Source organism: Leuciscus leuciscus (genome assembly GCF_965113295.1).
Source record: "Leuciscus leuciscus genome assembly, chromosome: 11".
Lineage (NCBI taxonomy): Eukaryota > Metazoa > Chordata > Actinopteri > Cypriniformes > Leuciscidae > Leuciscus > Leuciscus leuciscus.
Window position 1 is genome coordinate 9,196,377 of NC_138735.1, and position 18,258 is coordinate 9,214,634.

Consider the following 18,258-nt stretch of genomic DNA (forward strand, 5'->3'; position numbering starts at 1 on the left):
AGCGTATACGCAAAGAAAAATGTCTATATACCAAATCTGCATATCCTACAAGAGAGACCGCTGCAAACTGTCACTTATGTCAGTGACTTGAAGAATTTAAGTTTAAATGTCAAATGAATGATAAACAGGGATGTAATTTGTATAAGTGGCCATAGGTGGATACTTACTTAATAATATTATTAAGATATTGCTTTTATTTTATTCAATTATAAACAAATAAAAATAGAAATATATTAATGTTATACTATTTTACAGTAAAATAACAATACAAAACTAGAGATTTTATTTTGGTGGAAAACATGGTCCTAATTTCAAAAACTCTATATTTGGATCTATACAAATCACACAAATTACCTATTTTTGGTTTTCTATAGCAGTAGTTATCTATGCTGGTTTCAGAACAACAAGTACAAGATATCATATCCACAATATTTTTTTGTTTGTGAATAGCTTTCTAAAAAATTTTTTTAATTTTTTTTAATTTTTTTATTATCTAATAATTACACTTTATGTTAGATTTTATTTTGGATGCTGTTTCACCGAAAAGCCACCATAACCCATATTTATTGAGATATGTTGTAGAACATTTATTTCTATGTATTACTTCAGATACTACTTCATATTTGAAAAGAGTTATTCACCTTAAATCAGTACCCATTTGTATCCCAAGTGTGTGGGAGAACGTGCCCTGCAGCAGGTTAAATGAACTGTATCTTTTTTTTGGTGGGGGGGGATAACTAATGAATAAATAGTGATGTTTTGTAGTGAAGGCTCGAAGCTTTGTGTCTATAAAATAAAAAAAAAGAGAAATATTAAATGAGGTAAAAAGTGTGACAGTTATTCCCGGTCTCCATTATTCAAGGCTAAGGTTGAACAAGTGAAACAGCATTTTCAGTAATTTTGTGTTCTTGTGAAAAGCTTTGTCCATGAAGGCTGCCAGAACGCTTTTCCCTGTACATGTAAATAAGTAAGGACATAAACACTTAAACGGTGTCACGGAGGATCTGACAAGCATTCCCTGCTGTGGAACAATAGAGCTAATTAGCCATCATTTGGTGTCCTGGTGAAGGGTGCTATTAACAGAGGGAGAGCAGGGTTGAGGAGGTGTACTCCAGCTCAACGGCTAGCGCGTCAGGAGCGCGCTCTGTGCCTCTGACAGCGATTCATTACCCTAATGGGGGGGCATACATCTCTGCTTATCTCACGCTGCACCCCACACAAACAGCTGGTGTCAATGGAAACGGCAGGAGGAACGCTTGGACTATTAAAATGCATCCTTATCGAAAACACAGCAGCATAAAACAAAAAGATTACAGATGAAAACAACATGCCATCTGCAATTTAAAGCACAATGTTAAGAGCACGGCATTCAAAAACCACAAGAAAACAGCAGTAAAGTAGGCTGGGATGTGTTTTTGCTTTTGTTTTGGTTAATCATGTCACCAATAAAAGCTGCAAATAATCAATATTTTAAAAATGTGGGGTCGGTAAGATGTAATGGTTACAGTTAATTATTTATTTATTTTTTTACGTTTCTATTTTAATATATATTTCTTTGATGCAAAGCTGAATTTTCAGCATCATTACCCCAGTCTTCAGTCACATGATCCTTCAGAAATCAGGCTAATATGCTGATTTAAGAAACACTTAAATCAGCTCAAAAACATTTCTTATTATCAATGTTGTGCTGCTTCATACTTTTGTGCATCTTTTCAAGATTCTTTTATGAATAGAAAGTTAAAATACAGCATTTATTTGAAGCATTATAAATGTCTTCACTTACTTTTGATCAACTTAATGCATCCTTGCTGAATTAAAGTACTAATTTCTTGATGAAAAAAAAAATGGCTGCCTTTAATATTTTTGTATGTTAATACACTGCAAGTGGAATACATTAAATATTGAATACCCTTAGTTTTTTGTTCTATTTGCACCTGTTCACGTGTGAGTGGCATATTCAGATTGAGCATGTCATTGGATGTGTTTATTTCTGGTTCATTTTGGCTTAAGCTCCTGTCCACTCGCTACATGTGTGTATTCCTGGTTTGCTTTGTTGGTGGCCGGGGGGGGGGCTGAACGCAGACATGCTCCATGGCTCGAGGCTTAGTCTGCTCTAATCTGGGTCACACAAACGTAACACTTAACATGCCATCAGCATGTGCCACTGGCCTAGTGCAGTTCAATGGGCACCAACTCTCAAACCCTGCGGTGCCACCGTCATACCAGATCAACTCTAGGATTCGACCCAAGACAAAATCATTCAACATAAGAAACATGAGCTCAAATCTGACTAATGCAAACCTGAAACATGACAGTCCTGCAATAAAATGGGGATCTAAAAAAGACACATATGGAGTGGCAAGATATAACAGAGCACTACCCAAAACAAAGACTCATTTTGATGCAATCTTTTAGATCAATTTTGGATTTAGTAACTAAAAGACACTTTTTTTTTTTAAGAATTAGCAATACAAAATGATCTGATTTAAATTAATATTAGAAACATTACACTATTTTATGGTGACATAGTTACATTGTACTTACTCACATAAGTACTGAGTAATATTAGTTAACTACATGTACTGACTATAGAGTTAGGGTTAGGGTTTGGTTTAGGGTTAGTTACTAGTAATTATGCATAATTTACTGTAAGTACTCCAGTAAGTACATGTAGTAATGTGTAACAACGTCACCTTAAAATAAAGTGTTACCGAAATATATATATTTTTTTTTCTTATGTATGTAATATATTTTATAATTATAATTATTATTTTATAATTAAATATTATTATATTTTTATGAATATATACATTTAATCTGAACTATAAATCTTTACTGCTCAAAATGTTGTTGTTTAAAAAAAATATATATATTTTTTTTAGCAAGGATGCATTAAATGTGACAGTAAAAAACCAACAACAACAAAATTATATTTCAAATAAATGCTATTCTTTTGATAATTGCATTCATCAAAGAATCCTAAAAAAATAAGGTATCACCATTTCCAGAAAAATAGTGAGCAGCACAACTGTTTTGAACATTGATAATAATCAGAAATGTTTCTGAAGAATCATGTGACTCTGAAGACTAAAGTAATGATGCTGAAAATTCAGCTTTTTTAACATACATTAACATAGAAAAGCTTTATGTTAAATGATTATTTTAAATGATTATTTTAAGTAATAAGATTTTACAAGTAGAGGTTTTTTTTTATATATATATATATTTGATCAAATAAATGCCAAAAAAAGAAGAGACTTCTTTCAGAAACATTTTAAAATGTTGGTTACATTTATTTGAAAGTACATGTACTTACCCAAGAATGTTCTAGGTAATAAGGTAACTACATGGGTTAAGGGTAGGTTCAGAGTTAGTGCCTTATAAGCCAGTTATTGTAATTGCTATAATAAGCACCTATATGTACATGCAGAACAGAACTGTAAAATAAAGTGCTAGTGTATATCCAAATACATTTCAAAATTAATCTTGAGTGAAATATTTTGAGAATATACAAATTTGAGATTATAATGGCTGCGTTCCAGTTTTGTCACATTGCATTGCTCGTAATCAGTCTGGATGGGTGAGGGGTGTAAGGTGTGTTTTTTCTTCTAAGCAGGAAACGGGAACATTTGAGAGACTCAACAAAGACTGCCTGCAGTGTGTATATGAGCAGTCAAAAACATTACCACACCGCTCTGTGATTATACCCCCCCATACACACCACTGCTCTGACAGCACAGAGCTCAATCAATGGATGCTGTATACGTGTGTGTGTGTGTGTGTGTGCGTGCGAGCGAGAGAGAGAGAGAGAGAGAGAGAGAGAGAGAGAGAAAGGTGTATTAGAACACAAAAGTGCTGTACCATCAAGATGACACTAGTGATAACAGTTTCTGTCTCAGAAAACAGTAAACAATCAAATTTCACCTTCAGACAAGTTGATGCACAATGGAAAGAAAAATTGCTTGGTCTCTTTCTTGCATCCACAAAGATACATGTATTTCAAGAATCTGACATCCATTAAAGCTGCTATAACCTCAAAAAAAAAAAAAAATCTGATTTCTGACAGCTCCAAGGCCCAACTATACAGCAGTGTCATCCATCTCTGTGCTAAAATCACAAACGTGACTCTGTGGACTGTGAGGTTCCTTTGTGTCTGAATCTCAAAAAGTGTCATAAATGTACTAAAATGAAGGCGTTTCACCTCGGAATTTTGAAGAGAGCTCTCATTGGATGAAGTTCAGCGAGGGGCGGGTCTCCATCACCCAGCTCTATGGCAGTGATACCCAGAGACCACACGTCACAGCGCTCGTCATACGTGGAGTCGAGCTGCTGCTCACACGCGATGACCTGGTCAAACATACAAACACATTCATTACTCAACTTCAAATGTTCATAACGGACCCTGACTGCTGAACACAGTAACCAGAGTGCATTACTAAATGCCACAAAAATGGAGAAGAGCACATTTTTTGTAAATTATTTTACACAGTTCCGCTTTACCAATTTAAATTCCTATTTACTTATTATAATGCATAGTATTTATTTATATTTAAAAAACAGAAATAGAAAAATTTCAATAAAAGACAGTTTTTCAAATGATCAAGTGATAAAATGTATGAATGGTCTCCCTTTCAATTAATCAGTTGGAATTTTGAATTGCAATTATTTTGGTTACACTTTATTTTAAGGTGATGTAGTTACATTGTACTTAATCAAATAAGTAATGAGTAATATTAATAAACTACATGTACTTAAGAGTCATGGTTAGGGTTTGGTTTAGGGTTCGTTACTTGTAACTATCCATAATTTACTTTTATTACTCAAGTAAGTAACGTAGTAATGTGTAACGTCCCTTAAAATAAAGTGTTACCTTTTTAAATTAAATTCAGAGACATTTTACAAAGGTAATGACATTCTGAAATTAAATTAAGCGTTCTTGTTTCTATTATTTTTTGCATGTTAACTATATGACCTTATAATTACATAACAACATATGCTTAATAGTATAGAAAATACAAAGGAATATTGCACAGCTTGTTAATTTTATAAAAATATTGAAAATATAAAAAAAAATATATATGATTAAACAGGATGAGAGAAATTAAATGGATCTAAGGCAAAAGAGCTACAAATTAAATAGTTTTTTTCTGTATAAAATGATGAAAAAATGTTGATTAAACTATTTTAAGGTGCCCTTGTTGAAGTGTAATTATACATTTATGTACTGAGTAATATTAAGTAATTACATGTAGGTTTAGGGTTAGGATTAAGGTTTGGTTTAGGGTTAGTTTTATGTAATTATGCATCATTTATAGCTATTACTATAGTAACTACATGTAACATGTATAACAAGGACACTGTAAAAAAAAGTGTTACCAAAATGGCTTATTTATCCATTAAGCGCATTACGTTTACATCTCTTTATTGATCTATAAAATTGCACAGTATAGAAAACAAGAAACCAGAGAATGGAATGCAGGTGGTCTTACCTCAGAATTAGAAACACAAATAGTGTGTAAGGTAAATCCATGTGATTAGTCCAGAAATGAACCCAGAATGTACACTGCAGATGTTTAGGAATCTAAAAGTGCACTAATGATAAATCTCTGATTGTGTTTTGATTGTATTGACACCTAAAACAAATTGAGGCACGTAAGCCTCTACCCTCGAGTCATATGGAAATTATGTCTTTTGAAACTCAAAACACCTTCAGAGCTATAGTCCTTTTCCCCTCTCTCATATGGAAATCTTATGGAAAAAAAACTAAGCTAACAAAAACATTCGCAGTCCACAAAGTCACCTCCATGCTTTGCAAACGACTTGCCAATGGGTCTCACCTCTGGAGCCATCCAGAAGGGTGTACCGACAGAAGTGTTCCTCCTCAGCCGGGTGTTTGTAAGCTGGGCAGATACTCCTAGTGAAAGGAAGAAACACAAAACAAACAAAGTTTTGTGTAAGGTTATTCAAAAAGATTTTATGGATGACTGCTGGTTAAGTGTCTTTGGATCGTCTGCAAGTACATAATGGACAGACAATGAACTGGCTTTTAGCCAAGTGCCAATGGAAACAATTTGAATGGAGATCAAACAAGGTTACAAACAAATTAGAATTTGTAGTCTTGGTCTGCGGTGATCATAGTAACCTAACACTAACCCTAACCGAAACAGAAGTCGTTATATCACTGTAAGAGCAGCATGGGCATTATCCTATAAGTCATATGAAATGTTTTAAAGACATGATGGAGAGTAAGGGAAGACAGAATTATCATTTTTTAGATAGAGAAATTTAGATAAGAAGCTAAATAGAGTGGTGCAGGGATGACGTCAAAACCCAGAAGACTAATTCGCCACTGGCTGCCTCGAGATTTTCCTATGAGGTTTTATAATGGGGTTTTTCAACTTATGAGTAAAATAAGGTCAGTGGAAAAAAACGGTTATGTGCATGTTGTTTTGGTTTAGTTCTAGTTCCTGTTTCCTTTGTTCCCATTTGTCACATGTCACTAGTTAGTTTTCATGGTTACTGATTATGTTACGCACCTGTTTTAGTTTCTGTTGATTAGCCTCCCTAGTGTATTTAAGCCTTCAGTTCTTTGTTCAGTGTTAATTGTCGTCTTAGTGATTGTGATTGTGATTGTGTTATGTATTCTCCAGTGATCTCCTGAGTGTTATAGGCTATATAGAGCCAATCTCCATTCTTGTGTGGTCTGGCATTCACATACTTGTGACATACTTACCTAAAATGAACACTATTCTTTTCCTTCAGTAAATGCAGGGGTTAAAGTGGGCCGGAACGGTCCGGAACTGTGTTCCGGCACCTCAGATAAATTAATAAATAAATAGATTCAAATCAAATCATTCTCATCAAATTCAATGATTCTCATCATTCATCAAATCAAAACTGAATATCACCGCCTGGCCGCGCCTTCGCAAACACGCTTCCCGACGTTACATTCTCAGTCACGGTTCTCCGGTCTGATTTGAGTGCATCTGCACCGGTTCACGCCTCCCCTCCCCGCTGAACGCCAGCGACTACTAATGCGTGATTGCACTCACGGGGGTTGAGCGCGGTAAAGTAAGTTTTGGGTTCGATATTTGCCGGACATTTGTTTTCCCTTGTAATATATTTTATTATTTATTATTATATTATATATTATATTTATACCTGAGAATGCTTTGACGCGTTTCCACAGCGCATGACACTTAAGGGAACGTCTGCCAATTCCACCAACTGCGTTAAACGTAGACTATAATTTGTATTATTTAAAATGACTTTTAACATTTAAAAACAGACGTTTTCAAATTCCAAAGCTTGTAGAAGATTCCTATTGGCAATACTGACTTAGGCTACAGCTTTCCTGGTAGCCTTGAGTAAATTAACTTGTCTCAGAAAATGATTCATAAAACATATAAACATCAGTTGAGCCTGTTTACTTTCTTCACTGACACAGACGAAAATGAAAAGACTATCAGTCAAAGTTCAGCTTTAGGAGGGGAAGAATTAGGGAAGAAGGAGACTGAGAGAAAAAGAAAGATGAAGATGAGGAGAGAGCAGGTATTGACAAATAATCTAATGACAAAGTTTTAAAGCTAATAATCCAATGACAAAGTTTTAAAGCTATTTCTTATCAAATTTTGTTTTGGCCTTCAAAAGCCCTATATTGCACATATGTTGGTCAGAGAAATCCAAATTTTCCATATATTTGTGTTCCATATCGTGGTGTTCAGCAATTTTTACATAGTATCGTCATCATATCAGTGTAGATGTAGATGGACCAAAATAAAAACATTAAAATAAGTATTAAATACGTATTGTGATACTTGGTGCCACAGTGACAATCTTGTCCCAAAAAGTATTGTTATACCACGATACTCAATATGTTGTCCCACGGCGAGTTGCACCCTATTGCACCAACACAAAATTTGAGGGTTCCCCCACCTGCCAAATCCCACTTTAACCACTGAGTAAATGCAAATCTTATGTCATGTGTTTTGAGCACAAACTTCAGAAAATTTTCCCTGGGAAACAAGATATTACGAATTGGATTTATGCTGTGAAGAACCATGAAACCTAGCCAAATTCAATTGAAATCTGTTAATCACAAAGAATCTGAAATGTCTAGATTAGAGCAGATTAAACATCTTGTGCTGCTAAAATTAACTATGTACACATGAATCATTTAGAATCTTTTTAAATAGCATGAATCACCAGCATTAAGTAAACATCCCATTGTTGGCGGTATCAAAAAGGATTCCTTGCATTCACAAGACCCACGAACATATTAAATCCCCACAACACCAGAAACAAATACAAAAACATGGATTCATATAATATATTATGCTGTGGGCTGAAAATGGACAGCAGACAATAGATGTACTGAAGAACAACAGACAAAAACACACACACCCCCCCCACTAAACAGTCTCCTGCGGCTGTTCCATTTCTGCTACATTAGATCTGCATGGGGCCCCGGGGCCGGTCTTAATAATCATCAGAGATAACACTGCCAATTAGAATATTCATGACAAAGCCACCAAAGCGCCCTCCTCCATTCCCCCCGTCCTCTCGCTCATTTTGTCTAATAATGCAGCTTTTTTCGTTCAGATGAGTCAGTGTGGGGGCTTTATCTGCTCAGCATAGCGTGAGCCCCTTCACACGGATAACGCATTAGCCCTGCGTGACTCTGAGCGTGCTCTGAGACGTGGGCATGTGGAACCCCTGCGTACAGTCGCGGTCCGACAGCCACCCACTCGCCGTGGCTCCGTTTCTGACAGTGGGAGACAGATATCGCCCCCAGCCACATCTCTGGCAAAGCACTCAACGAATGCACTCTTTTTGGAAAAATTAGGTTGACGATAAACTCAGCTACGAGAGAGGTTTGTGTGGTTTTGAGAAGAAAGAGAATGTAACTAAATCAAATATCCTGTTTTCACAATAGGTTATACAGATTTTATAGTCTATTATAACATGGTTGCAATAGTTACAATCCTAAATGCTGATTGGTCAATATTGTGTTCTAACACTTAACAATATTGAGTTAAAAATAGCGATTCTAGGATTTACTTTGTAATATTTTAGCTAGTAAATTTCACAAATAATTATATAGACACGGCAAGTGATGTACTGAATTATAGTAATTGTGACATTTTTTTAATAATCTTTGTTTCATTTGCACCACAAAAATTAAAGTCGACATGAAATGAAAATTTACCCTAGCTATTTTATAAATGTACGTTATTGATTTTATTGTGAACAATTCATATATGCATGTTACATTTTTGCTAAAACAAATTGACCTCGTAATGTTTAATCAAAATGTCATAACTCGATCTTCCGGGTGAAAACTACTTCCCTCCATTAGTACTGAACTTCTCCAATTATTTAGTCTACTTAAAGGTAGGGTAGGTTGTTTCAGAGAGGCTAGCAATAGCATTTGAATACATCCCACATTCCCTTCAGAGCGTCTCCAAAGCCACGCCTCCTCCAAAACACATGAACGCACAGCAGAGTCTGCAAAGCATGACGAGAGGAGTTAAATGACCTCATGTCTCAAAGCACATAACCTTACATTAATAATGAATGTAAACAACTTAGAGAGCTCTGACTTGTACCGCCTGAATGCTGCAGATTCATTTTACAGTTGATAGTGTTGACAATGCCAAGGAAATGCATAACTCTGAGGATGTGAACAGCTCAGAGTAGAACATCACAGGTTGCCATCTCTTAATTACGGTAATCATGACACGTGAACGCAGAATAAGTTCTTTTTTTTCGTTGACTTCAATGCAATGATTGCACAAACATTTTTTGGTCCTGAGATTTCCACAGAAGTATTTATGTAATATATATATATATATATATATATATATATATATATATATATATTTAGACCACTTCTATTATTGATTGATATTAGTATATAAAGAGAGTTTCAAACAGTATAACAAAAAGAGTTTATGAAAAACATTGGCTGCTCTACCTTTAAACCCGGCCTTTTACTCACAATCGACTGCAAACTCTCATTCAAAACCGCCTCCATTCAATAAACAACCGATGGATAGAACCAAGTCCCGCCCTACTTTTTTTTATAATTTTTTTTAATTCGATTTACTTGAATGTTGTAATATGGAAGAAATAAATTGGTCGCTACTTGTTTCTCATTGTGACTTTAATGATCTTTTATCTCTCCTTTTCTGTAAAAAAAATCATAAAAATCTGGTTTACAGTGAGGCACTTGCTCATCTGTAAGCGTTAAAACACTCACCGGTTTAATAGTATAGCCACAAGAAACAAAACAATAGTGATATTAGTGTGAAAAAAACAAAACAAGGCCCTCAAGGATGTTCTGTATTATGAATATAGTCATAGTTGACTATGAGCCTAGCAAAATTTACGTGACTATATTCAAAACATAACCCCACCTCTCGTACCTTTTTGCTGAATTAGCCATATTGAAAGGCTTTTTCACCCTTTGATAACATAGGCTAACAAGCTAGATGCTGACAACATAATAAATGGAAGTAAATAAATCTGAAATAAATCTGGTAAATGGAAGATTATGTATTTGTATATCATATTTTAAGATATAATTGGTATAAAAAAGATGGCATTCAGTCGTTTATGTTTATGAGTCTTGTTAGCTAGCTTAGCACAAAGTGTGATTGATCTACTCCATATGAGTGCAGCGTCCTTCAAGCCCTGTCTGAAATGAAGGCAGTGTAGACAATTTGGTTATTAAGCTTAAATAAATTATACACAAATTGTGAATGATTTAATAATAATAATTTGTTACATTTATATAGAGCTTTTTCTGGGTACTCAAAGCGCTTTACATGGAAGGGGGAATCTCCTCAACCACCACCAATGTGCAGCATCACCTGGATGATGCGACGGCAGCCATATTGCGCCAGAACGCCCACCACACACCAGCTTATTGGTGGAGAGGAGACAGAGCGATGAAGCCAATCAGTATATGGGGATAATTAGGAGGCCATGATGGACAGAGGCCAAGGTGCACATTTGGCCAGGATGCCGGGGTTAAACCCCTACTCCTTTTTCCGAAGGACATCCTGGGATTTTTAAAGACCACAGTCTCATCCGAAGGACGGTGCTTTTTGACAGTACAGTGTCCCCATCACTATACTGGGGCTTTAGGACCCAAACACACCACAGGGTGAGCGCCCCCTACTGGCCTGACTAACACCTCTTCCAGCAGCAACCTAGTTTTCCTAGGAGGTCTCCCATCCAGGTACTAACCAGGCTCAGCCCTGACACTGGGTAACCAGTAACCATAACCAAAACCATGCTGGATTTGTTTATATCATGACATCAACCACTCCATGGTTTTATAATCATGACTTTCTTTCCTGCCTTTCCAGCCAACTACACCATTATGAAGTAAAAAAATATATATATTTTTTGTATCTACTCTTTATGGCCATTCAAAAGAAGCAGCATATTCTAACACAATCATTTTAGCAGTAAACATACTAATCTCATTTTGCAAATGTATATTTTCCTCTGTCTGCTAACATATTTTATGCTTTATTTACTAACAGCTCAAAACAGTGACTAATGAAGGACTGTGCAATTTTTTATGGTGCCATCATTTGTATAAAACACTGCGAGGGAGAATGTGCCATCAATATTTTTGGTCCAAGAGAAAGGCTGCAAACTTTAAATGAGTATATCTGTTAAAAGTTTATTTTGTCAACCTTTAGAAGTACACTAACATATATGGCCTCAACTAAAAGCAAGAAATGTAAGATTTCTCATAAGGCCTTTAAAGTGTTATAGACCTTTCCAACACATCTCTTTGAGTCATGCACTAATGCCACATTACCCTTTTGCATTTATGTGGTTGCATTAACACTAATCAGCCCCTCTGCATGCACTGCTTATGTAAATGCTTCATGTTAAATTATGCAGATTTGAAAACCATATATTTTGAAATAAATGGCTTAAAGAGGATGTTGAAACTCTGAGGAATTTTCACACAGAAAAACTAGAGAAAAAATACATATAAAAATAATACTTAAAGTGGCTTTCTAATTACTTGAATTTTGGAGGCAACCATCATAAAGTAAGTCAGAAATAATGACCTTTAAGCCATTGGGCAAACTCTGCATGCCCTTAAAGGGCACTGTAGGAAGCGACCGCTATTCAGTGATATGATCATGGTTGGCAATTTTTTGCCACTGATTCAGAGCCCAAATAGTTTCACATTTAACAATGCCTTGATATAAGCTTTCATTGTAAAAGCATTGCTGTGTAAGCACTATTTTTATGCAATTTTGTTTAGCATTGTACTGTATTTGTTTTTGTGTTTTTGACTCTCAAAGTGACGGTAGCCATTGACTTGCATTACATGAATCAAATTAAATGAAATGATTGACAAGGCAGTTTAAATGGTGACAGGACGCACGTAACTAAGCAACAGAGCGATCTGTTAAAGACACAATTATAGAGTATATAGTAAGTAGTATGTCCCAAGGCTTGCCTATGCTATTCTGCTAAACACTTAGTTAGTGTGTACCTTTTCCTCACAAAAAGAGTTTATACTTTTAGGGTGTAGTACGAGTAGGTAAACTGTGACGCTGCAACTCACTATATGCCGATGGACTTCTATTGGTCAAATTTCTGTGATGTCACTGACGAGTTCAGTCCCTGTCCTTGAAAAACTCTGATAAAAAGCTCATCCTGCTGACAGCTACTTTGCTACAGCAGTTTGGATTTTCTTGCATGACTCATCACTCTATCACACTCTGGCTTTTCTGTCTTTCTGTCTCCACAGCACTCACTCAACCTCTCCTCTCTCTATCCATATGCCCATCCCCCAACCCCTCCCTAAAAAGAGGAGGATGTCCCGTTATCTCCCGCATCCCTCGGATGCAGTCGACTAATTATGGGCTTTATGTGCCTCTGCTCTGGGACTGATACGCGTAGGAGGGGGCTTTGGGAGGGGGCGGGGGGGGGTAAATATCTCCTCTCAGGGGCTAAATGCGCCAAGAGAATAACAAGAAGAGATTACATTTAAAGTGGATTTTAGGCTGGAAATTAATAGTGAAGGGGGTGAAGGGAATATGTGGAGCATAGCAAACGCTAGTCTGTGCGACATCACAAAAGCCTAAGATTGGCTGTTTATTCAGAGGAAAAGCCTTTAATGGCTTTCTAAAGGTTTATAAGCTCTCGCATATGGCTATTCATGCAGAGTCTCTGAAAAATGCTTCACTTACAGCCTCGAAAAAAAGGCCACACGTTTCCCCAACAGAATGAAAAGAGGCATTCGGGAATGGTCTGTTTCACTATTGTATTTTTGCTTGGGATTCAAGAGCTGGTTTTATTTGGAACAAGTTTAATTTTTTAGAAAATACAGAATAACCGATTAATTTTTATGCATTTTAAGCACCCTCAAATGAAAGCAACAGCACCCTCAGTTGATAATATCATATTGACGAAACAGATTTGACAAACGCTCCAGTGTGTAGTGTTTGAGCTCTGAAGAACGACAAATGTTTCGATTTACAACATGCTTTTGCAACGGTGAGCAATGTAGCCAATCACAGACATGTTTGTCAATCTCTTGAACAGAGTGGCCAATCATGTGTTTATTTTAGTCAGAATCGCCTGTTTTTTTCAGTGCTAAGGTCTGCATGCTCTCTTATCCTCTCATTAACAAAGTGTAGTAAGTAAGAGATTCATTGTGCAGTGTAGACAACTTGTGAGATCGCAATAAACTGAGATGAGTGACAGCTTTTTAGCAATTATAAAGGGAACAAGCCTTGCACACTTTCTATGCTATAGCCTATAATTCGTTCAGAATTTGAATAAACGTTTTGTTTTTCATGCTGCTAAGAGGACCGATGGCCAATTACACGCTGCAGTTTTGAAAGTTTCACATATAATTGCATTATTCACTCTTAAAATTCCAATGATTGAAATAGTAATAACCATAGCAAGAGACAAAAATGTCAAAATAGATACACATTAAGCAATGTTAATGCAGACTAATAGATTAATAAAAAGAAATAAAAAATGTTGTATCAATATTTTTGAAATTCTATTCCAACTATTTGTAAAAGTAATGACTTCTAAATAATCTTGTAAATGTCTTACTGTACATTGTTATTCTTGTCATGGTGGAGTCATTGCTTACATCTGCACTTTACTAGAGAACCCTCACTAATTTCAGAAGCACCCTCAGTGATTTGGTTCTGGAACCTGGAGTCCTGTATGATTCCAATCAAATCATACATCTCTATTTTAACTCACTCTAAGAGAGCTTCATTTGGTCAAGGAAAGCTAAAAGCAAAATCATTAGTAACTGAAAGCAGACAATATCCTCTGTCCCAATGACATGATGACAATCAGGGACTTTAATGCAAGTGTGTTAGACATCCATCAACAGCGTACACGTAAATGCACTGCTTTTGATGAGAAGAAATAAGTGCTATTCAATTAGCATTGAAACGCTCTCAAGTAATGGCTTTGACCCGTGTATGAAACAAGGTTGATCAAGCACACAAACACACACTCAATCATTCAGGCTTTCTCTTTCACTGCCAGCAGCCACTTCTCAATAAAAGAACAACTTCCTCACCAAAGTCCACCAGCTTGATTCCTCCTTCTGTGGTGAGCAGGATGTTGTTGCCCTTGACGTCTCGATGGATGGTCTTATTGATGTGTAAATGCTGGAGACCCTTCAGAGACACGAGCGCATGTTACAGAGCCAAGCAGTGAAACGGCTCACTGAAAAGGTGCATTTTAAAACATAGAGGAATCCAGGCTGGTTTTTGAGTTTTACCATGATAGCTTCATGTAGGATGAAGGCTATGATGGGTTCCTCCACGCGGTCTCCTCTTTTCAGCAGACCTTTAGCCAGATCTGTGACAGACCCTCCATTACACAGCTGCAAACACATAAATACATTCATTCATTTAAAGAACACATTTATATGCAAACATGTTATATATGGCAGTACATATGGCAGTTATATATGACAGTACAACCGGTTCCTGGTTAAATAAATAAATAAAGATTCTTAATTCAGACTGGATGACACATATTATCCAATATACACCCATGTTTTTAGTATTATTGTAGTACAGTATTACTTTAGTACTTAATATTTTAAATCAACTTTCATTTTTGTATTTTATTTTAGTTAAGATTTAGTAATTTCTTTATGTGCTCTTTGATAATTTTACACATGCAGCTATAAAAATAAAATGAATGAATTAAATGTATTAAAGTAACAAATATATATATATTTTCAAACATAGAAAGCAACCTGTTATATAGGGTAATGTATAACATATATAACATGGATACATATATAACTGGTCCTGACTGATAATACATAAATAAATAAATAAATAAAGACTCACACTGGTTGGGCTATATTCATATTTTCTGTAAAATATCCAATATACATCAGTGTTATTTTAGTATTTTTTTGTAATATTTATCAATATTTGGAATTAGCCTTTTTTTATTTTACTTTTTATTTTAGTTTAGTTAAGTCATTTTGTTATGCTTTTGTCATTTTACACAGCTGCAAACAAATTAATACACAAATCAATTGTTATTGTTTAGTAAATAAAAAAAAATAAAAAACACATTTTGTATGCAAACAAGCAACATGTAATACAACCTGTTTCTGTAAATAAATAAATAAACAAACAAATAAATAAATATATCTTAAAAAGGTGAAACAAACTTTCTAAAGAACACTTACTTTTAAAAAGCCTAAAGTCACTTATAGAAATCAAACATTACATTCAAATGAATCACACTAAAGTACTGCTTTTTTCTTTTTCTTTTCATCAATCAGACCGAACGGGTCAAATAATAGATTCCTCAAGGAAATGCAGAAGTTAACAGTAGGAAATATAATAAGGTTGCAGCTGTTGTAATAATGTTCAGAGAGGTCTTAAATAGTCCAGGGAAGCATGTTCAAAATGCCAATTTCCATTGCTTTACGAAGTCTAACACATTATTTTTGTAGCAACAACATCCTGTAAAACTAACTGGGTTGATGCTGTGGCTATGATCAGTGCTAACAGTTTGCCTTCAGTCAGAGGACACGGAGGTGAAAATTGTCCTTTTTTCCCAGGCAAGCCCTCTTGAAATTACATAAAATTGTCTAGCATGTTGCCAAGGCAACAACAATACCCTCTTATTTAGAGCCATTTAAATCGACCAAAGGCAAACACGGATGTCTTCGACCCGCTGCTATTGTAATGGGACAAAATGCTTGTATGAATGCTCTGACAGACTCTTATTCACAATATCCCAAAATCTATTCCCTTTTATTTTGATGGAAGAAATACAAATACAGAGGCAGTGATGTGCACCTTGTAGTTCAAGAAAAAAACATGTCTAACCAATAAAGAAAAACAGCAAATTGGCCCTAACGTTACTAATGCAACCAATTACAAATCCTTTGAAAAGATTCTGCTTGATCCGGCCTTTTAGCAGAACACTGAACACTTCAAAGAGAACATCAATGACTCACAGCACTTTATGTCCCGAGAGGGCATTTACATTTTCAAATACATTTACTTCTATTTCCAAGAGGCATCCCAAGGAGTTCAGATGAGTGGGTGGAGGGGCTTGATTTCCCTGATTATGCATAAAGCTCAAACATCTGCAGAACGGACAATTATGTAAAGCTAAATTGTCTCATTTCTGTGCCACTAGTGGCACCAAACGGAAATGCAAAAATAGCTGCATTTCTACATTTTCTGAAAAGTAAGTGTTGTTGACAGGGTGTTGCTAGAGTTTTGAGAGGTTTTACACATTCCTTTATGGATATGGTGCTATGGGTTGTTTCTAGGTACTGACTGACTCAAGTCAACAGAGCCAAATCTCCTTGATTTTAAGTTTTATTGTCTGCCAGGGGAAAACTCCATTGAATCAATTTATTTTATTATTATTATTATTTAATTTTTTTGTAATTGAATTCCAATGAGCTGCACAATTTGAGGCATCATTTATGTCTGTAGTACAGACCTGCGGGGATTTTCTTGCCAAAATGTAATTCTATGCGTACATGTAAAATAACGTGATCATCAACATTAAACTACATAAATCAAAACTGCCTAACGTTACTGAATGAAAAGTCGACCCAGGACGAGCTATAGGACTGTGAAGCTTTGGGGGTGTTGATGGACTCGATGGTCTGTGCTTTCTTTTGATATATTGCATGTTCAGATATTCATAAAACAACATTTTCTGGGGGCCATGACATTTTTGTGAAAATTGCAGAACAGTTGTCTGAAGCATGTGTGTTACATGCCTATTTTGATTGGCTACAACAGTCAGGTGGCATTACAGGCACGAGTAGAGTACTAAAGTGTGTCTAGATAAAACATCATCAGCTTCTTTGTCTTCAGGAAGCCGTTTGTTGGTCTGTGTGTGATCTCTGTATTAGTGGCTAAAGGTTCTAGCACACTGAGTCCGAAATTCTCGTCCGAAATTTTCGGACAAAATAAATACGCCCTCACGTTGTGTCAATCACATTTACACACTGTCTCCGAAACTTTCATCCGTCATAAATAAATTTGGATCGGATTTGATTTTCTGCGTTTTTCGTATCTGTAGTGAGCATTTTGAGAGGTGTTTTGACAATTCAGAGCCACCGAATGACGAATATGAAAATTTTGGACTCGGTGTGCAAGGACATTAAGAGTGAAAAAAAAGAAAAAAAAAGTCAAAGTTTAGGAGATGTGTCACGCTGTGCCCATAGCGTCAACTTCATGACACAGTGTCTCGTTTCCCCTTCACAGGAAACCATGCATGGTTACAATAAATTTAGAAACTACGAAATATTGTTTATCTGTGTTTCCTGTCCTTTTTCTTCCATAACCCCTCTCAAAAAGGGCAGCATAGCATTCAGTTTAACTTGTTCTGGACGTCCAAGCTTGATAAGTGGTGGGCTGAAAGGGTCATTTGTCATTGGGTTGAGCAGTAAAGGTGAAATGTGGACACTTGAACAACAAGGTATGTTAGTGGATGTGAAGTGAAAAATTCCCACAGCTTTAGGGCCCATTTTGAAATCTCATTATTACTGTGCCACGGGGGACTTTGGTACTGTAGCACACCTTCATGTTTCACTACCATTTACCAAAGTTAATTGAGCTAACTGCAGGAAGCGGCCCGTTTCATTTATAGCTACAGTAAACACTTCAGTGTCGACCACAGAGGAGCTAGCAGATGTGCTTCAGTTGAGTTGCTGATACAGTGACTGAACGTAATTGG

At 35.9% G+C, this 18,258-nt stretch overlaps 1 protein-coding gene and 1 long non-coding RNA gene across 4 annotated transcripts in view; one reads left to right on the forward strand and one right to left on the reverse strand.

Moving 5' to 3' along the window:
- LOC309509977 overlaps positions 1-18,258 on the forward strand; it is a 961,882-nt gene that overhangs the window by 85,166 nt on the left and 858,458 nt on the right. The gene's annotated exons all lie outside the window — the stretch shown is intronic.
- Positions 1-18,258, reverse strand: part of myo3a (myosin IIIA) — a 113,159-nt gene that overhangs the window by 45,941 nt on the left and 48,960 nt on the right. For all 3 annotated transcript variants that reach the window (XM_082184963.1, XM_082184964.1, XM_082184962.1), the window contains 4 exons: positions 14,801-14,905; positions 14,597-14,696; positions 5,838-5,914; positions 4,202-4,347 (listed from right to left, as the gene is read on the reverse strand). In XM_082184963.1, the coding sequence (XP_082041089.1) occupies positions 4,202-4,347; positions 5,838-5,914; positions 14,597-14,696; positions 14,801-14,905 (428 nt within the window). The remainder of the gene's footprint in view (positions 1-4,201; positions 4,348-5,837; positions 5,915-14,596; positions 14,697-14,800; positions 14,906-18,258) is intronic.